The 20,049-nt window shown below is 40.5% G+C and overlaps 1 protein-coding gene and 1 pseudogene across 10 annotated transcripts in view; one reads left to right on the top strand and one right to left on the bottom strand.

Moving 5' to 3' along the window:
* UNC5D (unc-5 netrin receptor D) overlaps positions 1-20,049 on the bottom strand; it is a 558,362-nt gene that overhangs the window by 237,616 nt on the left and 300,697 nt on the right. For all 10 annotated transcript variants that reach the window (XM_047717048.1, XM_047717051.1, XM_047717050.1 and 7 more), the window contains exon 2: positions 3,128-3,346. In XM_047717048.1, the coding sequence (XP_047573004.1) occupies positions 3,128-3,346 (219 nt within the window). The remainder of the gene's footprint in view (positions 1-3,127; positions 3,347-20,049) is intronic.
* Positions 6,247-7,004, top strand: LOC125092733 (rRNA-processing protein FCF1 homolog; annotated as a pseudogene).

The following is a 20,049-nucleotide window of genomic DNA, read 5'->3' as shown; positions in this document are numbered from 1 at the left end:
GTGCCCCAGAAGATCTGGGTTCTAGAAACAGCTGTGCCTTCAACTTGTTGCAGCTCTTGGAACATAAGATTTTTATTGTATAAAATAGGGCTGTTAGGTTATCACTAAGGTCCCTTCCAGTTTGCACATTTAAATTCCAGAATTCTAAGCATGCTTTTGGTCTGAAGAACACCACCTCGAAAACAGGCATTTTTTTTTCCCTTCCTCATACCAGTTCCAAACTGCAACAGGGAATTGTGTAAGGTTTTAGGTGTTCCTCTGCCTTTTGAAGTTATGCATCTATAATGCAATTCCCAAAGAGTCCAGAACCGTATCGTGTTTAGCACTGTTTATGTAGGGTTAGTTCTTTATTGATTCCCAGGCAGAAACAGTATTGCCCGAAGATCTTTTTGAAACAAGTGTCACATTTTGCTTTGGAAGACAGCACACTCTTCCTCTGCTTGCTTCTTTGCTGGCTGATATCCGTCCTCCTGACTCCTAAGGAAGTAGTGCTCTAGACCCATTTCCTTTTCCTATTACTCATTCTCTCTGGACATCTCCTTTGCCTCCATGGCTTCATCCTTCCCCAATGACTACCCAATTAACTCTTCTGTCTCTCAGCTCTACAAACGCCAGATCTACACCTCTTCTTTACACCCCATAAATACTACAAATTCAGCTTGTCCCATGATCTCAGCCTTCTCTCCTTGCTAACATAATTACTTACATCAATAGCATCCCCTTTCTGCTTCTGTTGAGATTGTTACTCCTCCTTCTCATTCATTCATTCATTCATTCATTCATTCATTCATTCAGTCTGATTTGCTAAGGTCCTTCTCATACCAGAAATCTAGTTCTTGTTTTTGTGACCACCGCTCTAGAGACAGACTTTTCTTTCCCTCAACTGACGTTGAGGTCCCATCTGACCTCAACTGACGACGTCTCCTAACTCATCCATTCCTGTTTCTTTTTGGCATCCCAAACACCTGCGCCAGATTCGTTCCTTGAAGCAGAGCTCCAGCCACTGCTTGCCCATATACAATCAACCTACACTACCTCCAAGATTCATAAAATTAAGTAAGGAACTCCTCACTTCCTATATGAGACCTTTTGAGCCCCTGAGTGAACTGAATTTGTCAGTTCCCACATCCGTTTTCTATTTTGACCAAATCAAACCTCCTGCTGAACAGATACTAAGCTTTCTTTCATTTGCTAATGTCGAAACCCCAAGGCCACAGAGATCCCTCTCTCTTTCTCTCAAATTAATAAATTAATTCAGTTACTTAATTTGAATTAAGTAGTCATTGATGTCCCTTTCAAATGCTACAGCTTCCACACGTTTCCTGATAATCCTAATTGGGCATAATCTTTTTTAAATCCTCCACAGGTTAAGTGCACTATGGGTATACTGGACTTCTACCTATCAACAGGTATAAAGTCCTAGAGATCACGGTTTGCATCTTAGCATTCCTGGAACACTGCAAGGCCTCCAGTAATCGAGTAGCAGTGGCATATAGTTAATAAACTAAGCTGACTTGAAACTTCCTAATTATACTCAGGCTTTTTGACTTCTTCAAAATCTGTTATCTACACAGTGAGTGGGGACTAAGCGCAATAATCTAGGCTGAGAGCAGGTTGGTTTTAGGATGAGGCTAAATTTTAAAAGTTCAAAAGCATATACTGTTTCTGTTACACCCTAAATTTTAACAAGTTATAAGTTTTGCAGGTTTTTTTTCAGATCTACTTATTATTGAGAAAGAGAGAGAAAGAGAGAACACAAGCAGGGGGAGGAGCAGAGGGAGAGGGAAAAAGCCAGCTCCTTGCTGAGCGTGGGGCTTGATTCCATGACCCCGAGACCATGACCTGAGCCAAAATCAAGAGTCACATGCTTAACCCAACTGGGCCACCCAGGCGCTCCTAAATTTTACTAATTTTTAGCAACTAATTGACTACAGTTTTAAGTTAAATGATCTTGCTTTCAGATCCAGCACAAACCTGTAGTTTACTTAATGTGTCTGAGTCTCATTTCCTTATCCATAAGAAGGTAATGATAATGTCATTGACCCCAGAGGGCTGCTGGAAAGACAGTGAGATAAGGTCTGTCAAATGCTTGGATGAGATCTGGCACACAGTAAGTGCTCAATAAACACTAGCAATATGATCATTATTCTCATCATCACCACTCATAAGCCCAAGTCAGCCACATTAATAAAGATGGTCCCTCAATTTTTTCATACTGGAGATACTATTCAAATTTGGCAATCAAATTTGGGCTCTGTCATTATACAGTAATCAAAAGAACTTAAAGGAGGCTCAGAAACCACAACCATGGAGAACGATGTGCACCTAGAATAGCATCTAGGAGGAAAGATTAAAGAAACTGAAATTATGTTGCTTAAAAAGGTGTTTGGTGAAAGAAAAAGAAAAAAAAAGGTGTTTGGTGGAAGATTTACCTTCCAAGATATTTAGAATTGAGAAAATGAAAGCAGTGACTGGTAGGTTTTATTTCTTGTGAGGATACTAGCTTCCATACAACATTGGGTGCTAAAGTTATATAGTGTAGGGAGATAAAAATGCCCCTTTACCCTCCAAGAATAGGCTAGCCAAAGAGCTGTGCAGTCATTTAAACATACAATAAGAAACAAGGAAGGGGACCATAGGGGAAGGGAGGGAAAACTGAATAGGAAGTCATCAGACAGGGAGAAAATCCGTGAGAGACTCTTAACCTTAGGAAACAAATGGAGGGCTGCTGGAGGGGAGATGGGTGGGGGGATGGGGTAACTGGGAGATGGGCATTAAGGAGGGCACGTGATGTGATGAGCACTGGGCATTTCACGAAACTGATAAATTATTGAGCACTCCATCTGAAACTAATTATGTACTGTAAGTTGGTTAATTGAATTAAAATAAATAAATAAATAAATAAGCAAGCGTATGGTAGCACCTTATATTTCCGGGAGATGTTAATATTCATTCAATATTAATTATATTATTATGTTGTATTATATTAATTAGATTAATTATGTTATTAATTTTCACTAGTAGTCATTCAAATAAATCACCGATGGGTGACCCGCACAGTTTTTCCCAGCCATACAACCATGGGAGGACACCAGGTGATGATCTAAGAATGGTTTCTCATCCTTACCTGAACTCTCATCCAGACTCTCCTCGGAGACGTGCTCATTTTGATGGACCCACTCGCCATTGCACTTGAAGAATATCTGCATGGCTGGCCTTGCCTTGCACCTCAGCGCGATGGGGTTACTCTTGATGATGTAAGCGTCGTCTGGCTCCTCGATGAAGTGAGGCAGCGTCCCAGGAGCTGAGGGGATGGACTCCGGGAGGGCTTCGCCATTGTCACTTCCTGCAAAATCGAAGAGGCCATGAGGACACCGCCTGTAGTGACAGCATACGCATCAGGACGCAAAGCATAACCCCCACTGGCTCCAAGAATCTGAGCTGGGAAATACCGCATCCTGTCCACACAGCATGCTTGTAAGGCCTGTGCAGATAATTCTCTTTTAGAGGCTGAAGTTGTGTAGTATGGGACCACTAGCTGGACACACCTTCAGGGTCACCAGACGCAGAAAATAAGGAATAGAATCCCTCAGACCACACTTTGGAGTCTGCAGGTCTTTGCTGAAAGAACAGAGACAACATCTGGATGGGTGAGAGGCTGAACCTTAAGATTCAGCCTGGTGAGTGGTTATCTCAAGGTGTTCAATGGGAGCCCCAAGCTGCCTCAGACTCTGAAATAATGGCGGAAACAGCTTCTGTTCTCTCATAAACGAGCGTGGGTGATGACCATGTTGTCAGAGGATACTCAGTCTTACGACATGTGAAAAGAATTCCAAATTGTTTACTTTTTCTACCTCTGAAACTGGAGATTGGCTGGTAGTCTACCTTAGAAAGAGTTTTCTCCAAAACCTCACCAACCTACTGACGCTTCTAAAAGGAATGCACATGTGTTCCGCAGGCTCACAGCTCCGTTCTCTGCCCCGACACTCCCCTCGATATACTGCGAATCTCACTTCCAAGGCGACAAACTAAAACGAATCCCTAAGATAGCCGTGAGCTTTTACTTTGGGACCTATAATTAGGTTTCTTCAAAGATTAAAAAAAATGGACATGATTCTTCCCTAAATTTAAGGAACTGGTAAGTAGAGAGAAGCAAAATAAAAAGGGAAAAGTAGAAGCCAAGACTTTGCTTCACTACCTGTTCACTACACTTAGCAGGGACTTAAGTCCCGGAAAACTATGGCAAAGTCAAGGGGAGCATGATCTGAGCACTAACTAAACACTTTGGAAATGACCAGAAGGAACAAGTGCAACTTCCATGGCTACTCCAGAGAAAGATCAAAGAAAGCAAGAATTTCAGTAGTGAGATCAGCTATGCCCCGGAAAGGGTTATTCACATTCAAAGCAAACCTGTCTCCAGGAAGAAGCTGGGAAAAAGGACCTAAGGAAAGCACTGGAGGAACAATCCAGTTCATTCAGAGCGAGCCTAGATGACAGACAGGGTGCATCCCGTGATTTACCCGGCTCGCTGTGTCCCTCCAGTGTCATTCAGAACAACCAACCAAGCCTCTTATGTGTCGCACTTAAGTCAGTCACCTATATGAAGTAAGTACCATCAAAGGTAAACCCAAGTCACAATACTAGGGGGTAATATTTTAAGACTTGGGGCATTCTCAAATGCAAATCAAGGGGAAGGGACTAGGACACAAGAGGTATGGCTGCCCCTAATTCTATTTTTATGTGAGGAAATAAAAGACAGCGAGTTATGAAAAACCCGTCTAGCCATGGAAACACAAAAGCACCCCACGGCCCCCACAATAAGTTAAACGAAACAAGAGCTTGCATCTCTAAACTATTTCTTCCACTAAATACATCAGCATAAGGGGGAAGACCTCACACAATAAAGCGTTTAAGGTATTGTAAGCTTTAAAAATGCTATTGTAATATAAAAGTCAGAGGGACACCTGGGTGGTTCAGTGGGTTAAGCCTCTGCCTTCAGCTCAGATCATGATCCCAGGATCCTGGGATAGAGCCCCACATCGGGCTCTCTGCTCAGCAGGGAGCCTGCTTCCTCCTCTCTCTCTCTGCCTGCCTCTCTGCCTACTTGTGAACTCTGTGTCAAATAAATTAAAAAAAAAATCTTTAAAAAAAGTCATCATAAAACAAAAATGCATCATAAAGCAAATGCTCTAAATAGCAAGAGAATAAACAATTTATGTCATAATATAGTACAACATAGTTACCCAGAAAATAAAATGTGTATATGCCATATGGAATAAGAAGGGTTTCAGGACAGAATCTTTTTAGATTTTATTTATTTATTTGACAGACAGAGATCACAAGTAGGCAGAGAGGAAGGCAGAGAGAGAGGAGGAAGCAAGCTCCCTGCTGAGCAGAGAGCCCGATGCGGGGCTCGATCCCAGGACTCTGAGATCATGACCTGAGCTGAAGGAGACGCTTAACCCACTGAGCCACCCAGGTGCCCTTAGGACAGAATCTGAGAGGGTTTCTTTTAGTGTTTTAGATTACATTTCCAATGGACTTCATGAAATAGATCATATATTAATTCATTTTGTTACTGACCGCTCATGCCAATTTCCATCTTCAATAAATACCAAGTCCCTCAGGCTTTTGTAAATCCATGCATTAGAGGAAACGACAAAGGTATTAAGAGATTTTATATGGACATCAAACAGCTCACACTCCCATCACGGGCTTGAGTTCTGTCCAAAGTAATTCGCTGCTGTAGAAGAGGGTCACCTGATAAAGGATATCCAAACCCTAAGGTGAGAGCCTGAATGAACAGTCACAGGCACAGGCTGTGAAGGGTGCATCTTGCTTGACTAGTAACAGTGCGTGAATGTCCAAAGTAACTACTAAAATGGGGGCAGGGAGCATCATACACTTGATCTTAGCCAAAAGGTAGAGAAGCAATGCAGGGAGCATCATAAATAACTACTCTTAAATAAATAATAAGGTCACATTTATCAGAATAACTAAAATGACAAAGGCACTAGATCAAAATCGAGTTTAAACCACCCAATTTACAAAATGCTGTTCTAAAAGCAACGAGGCTACCCTCCTGTTATTTTAAGAAATACCCTTTAAATAAAGTAACAGGTTCTGCTTTCACCTGAAACAGAGCAGGAGAGTGGAAGAGGAAAGTATGCACGTAAGTGTCCCGGCCAACTCAAGGACCTCCATTAAGAATCAATCAATCTTGAGAAACGAGAGCACGACGTGAACATGGGGAAGCAAAAGAAAGCAAGGAAGTATGCGACAATGAAGTGAATGCTTAGTCTCCGAGATCAGAGGCTTAAAGAAAAGGATAGATTAAAACCTAAAAAAAAAGAAAAGAAAGATCCCAGTGCACTCAAGGAAAGAGAAGTCCCCCAACATCCTTCCTGCTTATTCTTCCAATATAACACACAGCTGGGCCCACCTTACCACATCCTGGTTGATACCAACTTTATCAACTTTTCCATTAAAGCCAAACTTGACTTAGTACAGTCAATGAGGGACTGTCTTTATGCCAAGTGTATCCCTTGTATAACTGACTGTGTAATGGCTGAAATTGAGAAACTGGGGCAGAAGTATCGAGTGGCTCTAAGGATTGCCAAGGATCCAAGATTTGAACGATTACCATGCACACACAGAGGAACCTACGCAGATGACTGCTTAGTGCAGAGAGTAACTCAGCACAAGTGTTACATTGTGGCCACAGTTGACCGAGACCTTAAACGAAGGATCCGGAAGATTCCTGGAGTTCCCATCATGTACATTTCTAACCATAGGTACAACATTGAGCGGATGCCAGATGATTACGGAGCCCCTCGGTTCTAATTCTTAAAAGATAGAGTTCCTCTGCCTTCCTTTACCAACTTTTTCTATTGCCGGTTCATATTAGCAACATGCTATAGCATGAATTATTCTTCTTACCCTTTTCCTGTTATGAGCTGAGTATGGTTAAATACACTCACTTTTTGGTATTGTTTTGAAATTGATAATTTGTATCATTTTAAATATTGTTGCTTTTTTTTTTATAAATCAGATGATTGCTCATAAAAAAATTAAAAAAAAGAATCAATCAATCTTAATGCCCATAGAAGGCGGGGGGGGGGGGGAAGATAAGGCAAATTGTAACATTACATCTTAATTATTACTGAAGCCATGTCAAAGTCATGTGTGTATAGGAAAAGGGCCAGAACCCATGAAAACAAGAAACAAAGGAAAAAATCTATTTATCAAGGGTAGCAGTGGGAATGTGAGATCATAGATAGATCTACATACATACCACCATTTATTTGTATCCTTTCAACAAAGAAATAAATGATTTTTTTGTTTGTTTGCTTCCCCCCCTGCACCTTTGTATAGTGAAGTGTTGGGAATGGTGTTTACCTAACACTGTTCCCTAGCCCGACTCCTCCTCCCCTAAGTCCCATGGTGGGCTCAGGATCAAGTTCACGTTACAGCCCTGCCCTTCGGATGGCTTCGGTTCTGCAAGAAGGCTGGGTTCTTCCCCCACAGGCCGACCTCCATGCTGACACCCCTTCCTTATCCCACGAGGCTGGAAGTCATCTGCCTCCATTTGTCCACTGTCCTCCACCCCACCTACTGCTTAGAACCTAAATGCTCATGGAAATTCTCAGGGGATTCATCAAGCAAAAGGGATGTGACAGAAAGAAAGGAGGTGACATGGGTACTTTTCAGGGGCTTAAAAGCTGCCAAGAGATTCTCTTCTCAGCGGTGGCAGGGGCCTGGGGGCTGGGGGTAGGGGTGGGAAGAGACAACTTACTTTAATAAATGGTTTTATGGAAGCCAGCATGAATACTTTTGGGCTTCAGAGTAAATGTTTCTAATGATCTCAGTACATCTGCCACTGGTTTCTAATTTAAAGAAAAGTTTTAAAGCTGGTGTGATGAATGCTGGCAACCATATGACCCAGTCAACTGCCTTCTCCCATACCTGCTTTTACAGTAGAGGCTGGAGAAGTCATGGGGTCAGTTTACTTTGCAGGTAGCAACGGTCCTGGGACAACCTCCTAGCAAAAGAATCCTAAGCAGAAATTCTTGAGAAAACTTTTATTTTCTTGATAAAGGAAATAGGTATGGTACATTCTGCCCCTTCTCGCCTTCGTCCCTGCCTTAACTAGGGAAGATCAAGAGGAAAAAAGTCCCAAAGGAGCAGACAATATAGAGGCTGACATAACACCACAGGACATCCATCTCCAGACATTTTTTTTAATCTTTACTTATTTAAGCTACTAACAGTCAGATTTTCTGTTGTTTTTTGCAAGAGAGTCTTCTCTGATACAACTAGATCTTCCTTCTTCAACAAAGCCAGAGCTCCAAGCTTCACTTAATAAAGTGAATGCTCTCAGTGTTACTGAATTTGGGACAGCTAAGAAACATGGAAACTAGGATTGCAGAAAATAAATGTAAGAGTGGCCATGTAGTGAATGATTACAGATTATGGTGATATGCCTTCTACGTGGATTAGGTCACTTAATCTCCCTATCCACTCTGTGGTGGGCATTCTATCCTGTTTTGCATTTGACAAAATGCTTTCATTCTGTGCCTTGTCTAGGGTCATACAGCTAGTCAATGGGGCTGAGAATTTGAACGCAGGTCTCTGACTCCAATCACCTTGCAATTCCATTTTAGTTCTGATGAATGGACCCTTGGAAGTCTGGTACGGTAATTTAGTGAGTGCCTTATGACAGTAGCGAGCAGTTCATAAAACCAAAAGGAGATATAAACTGATACCTTATGTGTGTGGTACCTCACAGCCTACATTAAGTAGAATATTCTTAAAGATTGCAAACACAGTTATCCTATTAGCTAGACTGTGGTTCCAGGTATATTACGGACACATTCTAGACCAGGTCTTGAGAAAATATTTTTGAGAGAACAACACAGCAAGTCTTCAACTAATTAAGATCAAATGACTGGGTCTCCTCACTAAAGTCAGAAAACAAAGACGTTGACGAATACGTGTTTGAGAATAACATAATGAGAAAGCTTTTTCAGTATTTCATTTGGAAAGTTTCACCTCTGAGCACGAATATTTAACTACTGAAACTCCAATTAAAAATAACAAGGAGTAGGGCACCCAGGTGGCACAGTCCATTAAGAGTCAGACTCTTGGTTTCAGCTCAGGTCATGATCTCAGGGTCATGAGATCAAGCCCCACATAGGGTTCTGCACTCAGCTGGGAGTCTGTTTAACTTCTCCTTTTCCCTCTGCCCCTCCCCCTGTGCACTTGCATGCACACTTGTCTCTCTAAAAATAAGGAAATAAATCAAAAAAACAAACGACAACAACAGAAAAAAGCAAGGAGTATTATAGGAGACAGTAAGAAAGAGGCTGTAGTCAGGGTAATGCTATTCTATCATGTTTAACCATACAAAACTGCCACTATTCCACTGGTTGATCTGTTAAATATGTAACAGGATTGGGCACACTGGAGGCCAGAGTCATTCCAAAGTGGAATTCATAAGACCCTGGGGTATCAGCAAAGTATGCTGGTATTGCACAGGGTTAGAGTATAAATGAAGTTGAGGTTTTGAGAAATTCCAAATTATTTTCATATTTTTACCCACAAGAGGACTTCTTGTGGGTAAAATGTACCCCTTCTATCTCCCAAGTATGCTTGTACTCTTACTGGTACAAAACATTCCTATTTGTTTCAGTGTCCAACCAATAATTCTGCCATTAACCAAAGACTAAATGTGGTAAAAGTGAAGACCTTTAGAAACAAATAATCTGACTTAAACTCTGGGTTACCTCTGTGAACTTAGGTGAGTAACTTCACTATGTGGCTTCAAATTTCTCCTTCATAAAAATGAGCAATTGAAAGTAGTCAGTGGTTTGTGACATTAAAATGAGATGATGTTTATAAAAAATACGCGGTAAATGCCCAAATGTTACATAAATACAATATGCCACCACTACGACCGCCAGTGCCTGGATAAAGGAGAGCAAACAAAAGAAAAATATTTATTTAATTATGATCTCTATGACTTCCATTCCCAAGCTTATTATTCTAATATTTATATTTCAATTTTGTGTACAACTCTTATTTTCATCCTGGAGCCCTCGTGATATGAACTGTTGCTTGTAACACTTTTTTTTACTATTTGCAACCCATATGTATGCTAGCATAATTTTGCTAGGTCAAAACCCATGAAAACATGCTGCTAAGCATTTATTATTTCGACAAACACGTAGCAAATGCTTATACCGTCCACCAGGCACATGGTCATCCTGCAAAGCAAGAGGATGATACACAATGGATTTCCTGCTAGCCAGATCCCAAAACCATTGCCTTCAAGAGGCAAGCCGTTATTAACCATAGGAGATTTCCCAGTATTCCAGAGCCCATATCACTGTAATATTTTTTTTTAACGATTTTATTTATTTATTTGACAGAGAGAGATCACAAGTAGGCAGAGAGGCAGGCAAAGAGAGAGGGGGAAGGAAGCAGGCTCCCCGCTGAGCAGAGAGCCTGATGCGGGGCTCGATCCCAGGACCCCGGGATCATGACCTGAGCCGAAGGCAGAGGCTTAACCCACTGAGCCATCCAGGCGTCCCTCACTGTAATATTTAAATGAAGCAAGGCACCTCAGAAAGAGCTCTTTAAATTCCGCTCAGTGTCTGGGAGCATATTGGTCCAAAGCAATATGCAAGTCTGAGCAGAAAGCCATAGGAGGGAAAATCAAGTTGCATAATCTAAAGACAACACAATAGAGCTGGGGTCTTCGCTTTTGTTTACAGAAATGTGGGTTGTCTCCATATGGTTATTTAATTAGCTAGGGGATGCACTGCTCCCACTGAATGCGGAGCAGCTGGAATTTTACATACCAAATATTTAATGCAATTTATGAAACACAGACTCTTTCCCCAGGTCTCAGTAAGTTTCCTTTTTTTTTTTTTAAACTCAAACTATTCTGCCTTCTTGCCAACATCTAATAAAAATGGAAATGTTTTTTATATCACTTCATTTGCATAGTTCACCTCACCTGTGTCGATCTTCTATCTCGTCAGCCTAGGATATTATTCCATTGAGCAGATCTTAAATTTTGCAGAGTGGAAGATGATAAACAATGCTTACAACACAGTCCAAGAAATATGAAGGGTCATTCTTTGTTCCTCAAACAAGAAACTTTAGATTTCAGCAGAGCTTATGAAAGCACATTCACTATTCCCCAAATTATCATAATTCACCTTCATATGTTCTTTTTTTTAATTGACGTTTGTGTGCATGCCTACTACGGTTAGTCAACGTTCTCTGTATTGGAGATTCAAAGTTAACCAAGACCTAGTTAACTTATCCAAGGAGCTCACACACTAAATGAGAGACCAAAAAATTACCAAACAATGATCAACATGTCAACAGTATATTGGAAGTATACACAAAACGTCATAGGAACTCTGTGAGGAGAAAGAGTCCGACTTTCCTTGGGAGGGTTCATGGCAAACAACACAAGGAAGAAACATTTCAGCATAGTTTGGCCACGAGAATTGAACAGAAGAACGGGAGAAGGCATTCCAGGTCATGGCAGGTGCCATCACGGAATACAAGTTAAAAACTTAGGGACAGATAAATTTATCTTCATTAGAACTCATATTTTAGAGTTTATTTGAATATTTCTAATAAACCATTGGCCCTACTTGGCCCCAACGTCTCTAAGAATTTTTTTTAAAAGATTTTATTTGAGAGAGAGAGAGTAAGAAAACAGGAGTGGGGAGAGGGAGATGCAGACTCCCTGCTGAGCAAGGAGCCAGATGCTAGACTCAATCCCAGGACCCCAGGATCATGACCTGAGCCGAAGGCAGATGCTTTACTGACTGAGCCACCCAGGCATTCCCCCAACATCTGTTTCTATGTGCCGTTGACTAAGAGCTTTCTGAGGTGCAAAGATAAACTACCAAACTACAGAGAGATAGCATTCTTGGTTTAACAACACAGGCCCCAAAGCGATGTTAAAGTAGTTCTTTGTGTATACTTTGAATGAGGGAGAAGCCATGTTTGTTCTGATCCATGGGATGGAGTTACTCTTAAAGCCATACCAGCACAAGTGGCATTATCTCCCAAGGCCACAGGGAAAGTTCTTTTTGTTTTTAAAATGACCAACATTTTGGTTCTCCCTTGACTTATACACAAAACACTTCTGGGTATTTTTTTACTTTTTTTTTAATTTTTATTTTTTATAAACATATTTTTATCCCCAGGGGTACAGGTCTGTGAATCGCCAGGTTTACACACTTCACAGCACTCACCTTAGCACATACCCTCCCCAATGTCCATAACCCCATCCCCCTCTCCCAACCTCCCTCCCCCCAGCAACCCTCAGTTTGTTTTGTGAGATTACGAGTCACTTATGGTTTATCTCCTTCCCAATCCCATCTTACACAAAACTCTTCTGACGTTGAGTCTAAGTCAGAGATTTTACTCTCTTTCTGATGGCAGGCCTTGTTCCTGAACAGAAACAAGCACTATACAATCAGATTTAGCAAGAAACACTTGTTCCCATGATAAGGGTTTCTCCAGTAGGACTCTGATATTAAGAGACTAGATTTAGTCCAGTGGTTCTCTATGTGTGATGAGATTATTGAGGATTTAAATTTTTACTGTTTTGCTTTCACTCTATTTTCAAAATGTGTTCCAAAAATAAATACTTAGAAGACAAATATATTCTATATATACTTATATATACTGTGTTCGTGTGTGTGTGTGTGTGTGTGCATACACACACATACATACATACACAGAATTATCTGTTGAGTGAAGGCATACAAAAAACTCTGTAAACTATGGCAAATTCTAGATTTTACTTCATGGTGTCTACCTTCTATTAAAATTCACTAATCAGAGAAAGACTAACAAACCTGTACCTAGGAAAAAATGTAAAGGATTAGACTAAGATGTATAAAAATTATTCATTCTAAAATGTAAAAAGAGGAGAGTAATATTTGCTGAACATAGTAGATAAGATGAAGCTTAGAAATTGTTTCTTAAAATTTTCCAACAATGGATACATTTGTGTATGAATGTGTACGACTGACTAGTTTTCAAATTCTTCTAAAAACATAGTGGGATTTGGGAAAAGGTTTTGCTTTTCAAAGTGTTATCGCTTTTCATTTGTAACTGACAGTTTTTGAGAGTGAGACCATTCATAGTTATGGAAAAATGGCTGTTTTAATGCAACACTGAATGACAGAAAACCAAACAATCAAACACCATTCTCATATTTTTCATTCTTGGAAAATTACCTTTCAGGAAGAGCTTCGTGTTTTATGTTCTGCACATGAATACAGCAGGGACTTTCAATCTTTTTATGACAAAAAGAAGAAACAAAAGGTGGGAAACAAAAGCATAAGGAACAAACACTAAATTCCTTTTGAAATAAACACACACTTCCATTACATGTCAGGTCACATTTTAAAAACTCAGATGGTGACCCATAAGTTACAAAACTCAAATTTTTAATATGGGCCAATTTGACTGCAACGTGGTTTGATACATTATTTTGTATGTGATCTGGACTCAAGCAAAACAGAGTGGGAGTTCACCTTAGATAAAATCTGGGCCAAATCTTATCTCAGGCCCTCAGAGGTATAACAACTTGTCAGAGAGCTCCAAGGAGCAAGCTTAGGTTGAAATCTCTCTGTTGACACTTACAATAATATTTTCCCCATTATGCTGCTTTCATTTGGACAGGACACAAAAGACTGAATATACAACTAAGTCTTGTGTTATCATCTGAGATATTATACACAGAAAACAACCTTGTATAATCTCCTGATGACCTTGTAACTTGCAAACATTCTAGTAAAATCGAATACAACAAAAAATATAATCTTTAACTTTTATGTTTTCTATTGCAAATTGTCTTATTATGAAATGTTAGAGAAAAATACAAATATTATTCTTGAAAACATTGTTATCCACTGTCACCAAATTCCCAAAGACTACTGCAATTCATCATTCAGTGTATTTCTTTCCCATATCTCTCTTTATCAGATACATATTGAATATTGGGGTTTTCTGTGCATATTTGTGAGTTGTCATTTCATCTTGTCATGGTATTACTTTTCATTAGCCAGATTCTTTAATGATTGAGAGTAGGTATCAGTTTTGATCTTGCCATTGTCTCACTATTTAACAGTTATTTTCAAACTTTATTTTACATTGATATTCTAACGCTCCACCTACCTATATTCTGATTTGACACAAATATCTATCTTCAACCCATTTCCCTCTCTGGACATTTAAATTTGTATAAGAAATTGCCTCCAGATACATTCACATAAATGTCCCTATAGGCCCCTCAGACTTCTTTTTTTTTAAGATTTTAGAGAGACAGAGAAAGAGAGCTAGCAAGCGGGAGCACCGACAGAGGGAGAGCATCCCAAGCCGACTCCCTGCTAAGCGCAGAGCCTGACAGGGGGCTCAATCCAAGGACCCTGAGATCATGACCTGAGCTGAAATCAAGAGTCAATACCCAACTGACTGAGCCCCACCCCCACTGCCAGGCCCCTGTAGAACGCTCAAACTTTTTATGCCTAAAGCACAACTTATTACTTGGCCCCTCAGATCTGTTCTTTAGCCTAAGTTCCCCAAAAGAAAGAATGACCTTAGCAGTCACTGAGTTCTTCAAGTTCCTCAGGGCTGGGCATCCCCTATGTCCCCCTGCTCACCCCCCCCAACATCCCATGTATCACTAAGCCCTACTGGTTCTGTCTCCTAAATATCTTTGTAATTCAGTAACTGTTTTTCATCCCTATTCCTTCTACTCTGCCCCTAAACATCATCACTACTCTAAATGACTATCACTGGTCCAGTCTTCATCGTCATTCTTGCTCATTCTCCTTCACCCTGATCACTACACCACCAGGAGGCTCCAGGGACTGTCAGTTCATTCAGGGTTCCAGCGCTCTTTACCTGGGATCTGCCTGCACCAGGCTTTTCCTTCCGCCTAACTAATCAATTTCTCCCTGTTTGACTTATATAGCCTGTTCTCATCTTTCAGGCTTTATTTAGTTGATGCATCATATGTAAAGCCCTACTGGGACAACAGAAATTCCGGGATACATTCCTTCTTTGTCCTTCCATAATACTTTGTACTACTATATAATTATTCATGTATACAAACGAACCTTCCTTGAGGTTCCATGAAGGCAAAGGACAAGCATATCTAAATAAACGGTTCAGTGAAGCCATGATGAAACTCTGACCATTCTCGGTTACAAATATTTATTAAGCACATAGGAGGTCTGACTAAATTTATTTTCAAAACAACTTTGCAAATTGACATAGCCTCCAGCGTTATAGAACTTCACCAATTTTCTTCATCCTCAGCAGAATTAAACATTTGGGGAGACTGGATAAATTGCTGGGTAAAATGAATAGTGTTTCACGTATACTTCTAGGTTACCAGCCAAGTTGAATATTAAAACATGTTTATTGACTATTTTCATTTACCCTTTTACAAATTGCAAACTCAGAGTTCTTACCATTTTGATTTTGTTTTCCACTTTTAAGAAAAATGTAGCTATAGAATCTCTAAAATTAAGTACAAACATAACTTAAATGCATAGATTCCATTGTTTCCGTATCAGGTGCTTAATCAAACCAATTATACCCTAATTTTACATTATTTCTATCAATCCATTAATTCCTTCATTCATCACTAATTTGGAATTACAGAAATCAAATGATCAGTTCCATGATTCCAAAAGCAATAGAATTTTGACTAAAATGGTTGGCTCTAGAGAAAAAAGGTCTTATGTAGAGAAGAACTTAGTTTAAAAAAAAGAAATCAATACTTTATGAGGAGGATTCATAAAGAAAAGTAAGAGGAACAAGATTTGTCTTCTATTAATGAGATGACCTTCTTTGCACAACAAAGTCCTTCTTCTGGAAATCACATAAGATGTTGATATGAGGATGAAGTTTGGATGCTCATATGAAATCCTTCAATTCCTTTGTTATTTTTCCCAATACACAGATTTAGTTGATCCTGCTGAGATGTGGTATTTAGTAAAGACTGACAAGACACCACATGGCACTAGTGACCAGCAACAGAAGCTGTGCCTTGACTTGATCTGACAGTCATCTGATTGGGAGGTGGAATGTGTACAACTGAGGGGGCTTAATTTCCTTATCCTCCTTAGAGAGGATGTCAGACCCTATAGAAACAGATTTATTCCAAGTTGTATTAGAAACATGAAATACTGTTCCTCCTGATATCTTTTATCAAGAGGCAGTTTGATACAAGGGAACAAATTGGGGCTTGCAGTTAGAGCTTCAAATCCAGGTTCTCTTAAAATTAGTTATATGATCTTAGGCAAGATATCTAACCTACTTTATCCTCTGAATTCTTCCATGTAGAAAAAGAATACTGTAGTATTATAGTACTGTAGTACTATAAAACTGTTTTATACCTCCAAGGAGGTAAGTGTAAATTGACCAGGTTATTATATGGCATGTAATAAGCATTCACTATATAAAAGAAATTATTATTAGCATATTATTAATTATTAAATGAAAATTAAGGGACAGATGGATGGGCAAAGGACAAAAGCAGATTTCCATCCAGCAGATTGTTTTGTTTTTGAGGAAAAAATGGCAACGTCAAGAAACCCCGGTACTCAGCACTCCAAAAAATGCCTAAAAATTTTTACATATTTTTCCTTACAAAGTCAGGGGGAGGAGAATACACGACCTGAAAACATGCCATGGTTGCATGTGGACTGTTTCAAGATAAGACAATCAAGGCCAAGACTCATTAAGAGCTTTTTACTTCTCCCTTAACTGTCTAAAACAATTTAGATCGAGTCTGAATCAGGAAGAGAGCTAATGCCAGAGTTAAATTTTTAAATCATAAAGACTGGTTCCTGGGACATGGCAAACATTTGCTTATTGAGCAGTTGCTTCTCTTATCTTCCTGTGAATTATCTTCCTCTCCTGTGAAGTCCCACAACCTCACCTCTTCTCCTTCACTCAGAGTGACATATAGGCCTCAACCGCCTGGCTGTCTGGGAGCCTCATCTCTCTGGGGTTCCCCTATGCAGGAAATCAATTTGTTTTCTCCTGTTAACCTGTTTTATATCAATTTAATTATTAGTCCAGGTAAGGGACTTAAAAAGGAGAAGGAAAAAGTGTTCTTCCCCTGAAGATTTGGTGCCCCAACATGGAGCCCTCCACTCACTGGGACTGCTCCCTCCAGAGCCTCTGTGACTGAGAGATCCCAGCACCTCTGACAGAAGCTGGCAGATGGTAAAAATTCTTACCATGTCAGTTTTCCTGATCTCTGGCTGTGGGATATGGTGGAAATGAAAATGGTGAATTTCCTTCCCTCCCCACCCTCCCCCCCAAATCAGACTAGCAAGAGAAAAATATTAGCGTGAGCTAGTTCCTTGGGTATAGCGACTCTGGCAAAAATCTAGTAAGGGCACTCTTGCTTCCTATTGATCCTTTTCCTTCAAGAGATGGCCATCGTTCTCCTCTTAGTCTTTTATGTCACTGTTGTAAGAGAGAAAACCATAGGCTAGAATCCAGACAGAGGTCCCATTAGCCTGTGTTTCCCGCCGGCAGCACAGACTCAAGGTTCTCACCAGATCAGTGTCTGTTTAGACAACTTTGCTGTGGGTCTCCTACGTAAAAACCAGAGGAAGTTTTCCTTTCATCTTCTTTCATGCACTGAGATGCTAGCTTCGTGACCAGTGAGAATATTCCCTCAGGTCTCTGCCCGCCGGAAGGGGCAAGTACAGGTGCATAGTGTGTGGCCAGTCGAATAGCCTGAGAGTCTGTGACACAGAGTCAAAAGCAGCACTCTTTGTCCAGCCACGCCAGCTCTCACGGAAATTTGTCATACAGGTCCCAGTCTGTGAAGGGCCTTTGTCCTCTCAACCTCTGTTTCTTGGCAGTGCTGGAAAAGTTGCATTCCAGCAGTGCCTTCCCATGTCACAGACCAGTGGTTCTATGACTAGAGGCATCACATGATCCCATGGCAGACCACAGACATGGTTCCACTACACCATTCTTACCACCCATGACAACACAGGGCTTCACTTTCTTGGTCTAACTCAGGAGAGAACTTTCTGGATCTTATGCGGGCCACACCTTTTGCACTTTCCTTTGGACTGCCTCTTGCATGCTTAGTTAAGCCATAAAAAGGCTTACTGGTTTGAATAGCTATTAAGAATAATAAATCCGGGGCGCCTGGGTGGCTCAGTGGGTTAAAGCCTCTGCCTTCGGCTCAGGTCATGGTCTCAGGGTCCTGGGATCTAGCCTCGAATCCGGCTCTCTGCTCAGCAGGGAGCCTGCTTCCTCCTCTCTCTCTGCCTCCCTCTCTGCCTCCTTGTGATCTCTGTCTGTCAAATAAATAAAATAAAATCTTAAAAAAAAGAAGAAGAATAAAATCCTACTCATCAATGGATGAAACTGATGATAACAACAGATTCTTTGACTTAGGAAAACTATATGTGGGGGAAAAAAAAATAGAAAGCTCTCATCACAAAAGCAATTGTCTTACTGGTTTCTATAGAAAGACCAAAGAAAAAGTAGAGATTTCCTTAATAAGATGAAAGAACAGAAATTAGAATAAAAACTAGAGCCCATATCCAACATAAATTTCCCTTTTTAAGACCTGGCCTGATGGCCTCCCCAAATTCCTTTACCTCCCCAATGTTTTCCTCCACTTTCCCAGAAAATCAGTTAAACATTCAGCTGCCTGTTTTAGCCTCTCTTTTCCTACAAGATTTACAGAGCATTCCAGCCTCATCTCTAGGCCCCAAATGCAAAAGTTACTCATATAAATGCAGAAGGCCAGGAAGCAAATTTATGAGAAGCATCTGGGATAAACAAACCATAAGGCTCTTTTTTTGCTGGGCTATGTAATCAGGCTCTGAGTTTCAGGGCTTTTGTGGATATATCGTGGACCTCCATTCAAAGAATGTGTGTCCCGTGAACGACAGCACATCTAAATTACCAAGCCCTTTACCCTTACTTTTAGAAGATCCTACAAGTTTTAAAGAGGAATTAAAAAGATTAGTGGCCGTTCACAAGCCCCCTCACTGGGAATATATTTGGCTGCTAAGGGGTGTTCTTCACAACCATGATAATACTGTAGTTACCACACAAGCCAAACCCCACCCCCACCCCCGCCATATAAAACCTCCCTCACAGAGGTAACAGTTGGCCGGAAAAAGCTCCAGACCCTCCTGTACACGACCAGGAAATGGTTCAGCAGGAGGCTGACACTCAGGGATTAACAGAAACCTAAGTAGAGGATTTTCCCCTTCAGGTGAACTGATCTAAGGTTAAATTGGGCACTCAGAAAGCAGGAGAAGGTACAAAGGCCATTGCTGAACAGTTTGTACAGTCTTTTCAAAGGCAGGCACTAGGGCGCCTGGAGGCTCAGTGGGTTAATCCTCTCCCTTTGGCTCAGGTCATGATCTCAGGGTCCTGGGATGGAGCCCCATATCCAGCTCTCTGCTCAGTGGGGAGCCTGCTTCCCCCAACCCCCTGCTTGCCTCTCTGCCTACCTGTGATCTCTCTTTGTCAAATAAATAAATAAAATCTTAAAAAAAAAAAAGGCATACACTCTAAACCCTGAGGTTCTAGAACACAAAAAAATCTTGTATTTTACATATTAATAGACAGTATTCTCCCTGATAAAAAGGCAACATCAAAATAGTGTGCTTGGGTGAGCCAGTCAAATGCTTTAATAATAAAATTATTACAGTGGGAAAAAAACTACCCAATTCTTTTAACACAGCTTGCAGAAATGTAGACCGAGAAACAACAAAACAAAACCACCAAAAAACAAAACAAAAAGAATCAGAATGAATAATTCTTGATTTGTACCTTGAATCTTTAGAGATACAAAATTATTGACTCTTAAGAGCAACTTCAAGTCCACTCACCCTTTCCTATTTGCCTTCAGACATTTGAAGACATCATAAAAATAATCAGGACATTGAAAGTACAATTGTTGTGCACTCAAGAAAAATGAGAAATTTGCCCCAGATTTCTGATAGA

The sequence above is a fragment of the Lutra lutra genome, chromosome 2 (assembly GCF_902655055.1).
Source record: "Lutra lutra chromosome 2, mLutLut1.2, whole genome shotgun sequence".
NCBI lineage: Eukaryota > Metazoa > Chordata > Mammalia > Carnivora > Mustelidae > Lutra > Lutra lutra.
This window is presented reverse-complemented; position numbering and strand designations above follow the sequence as displayed.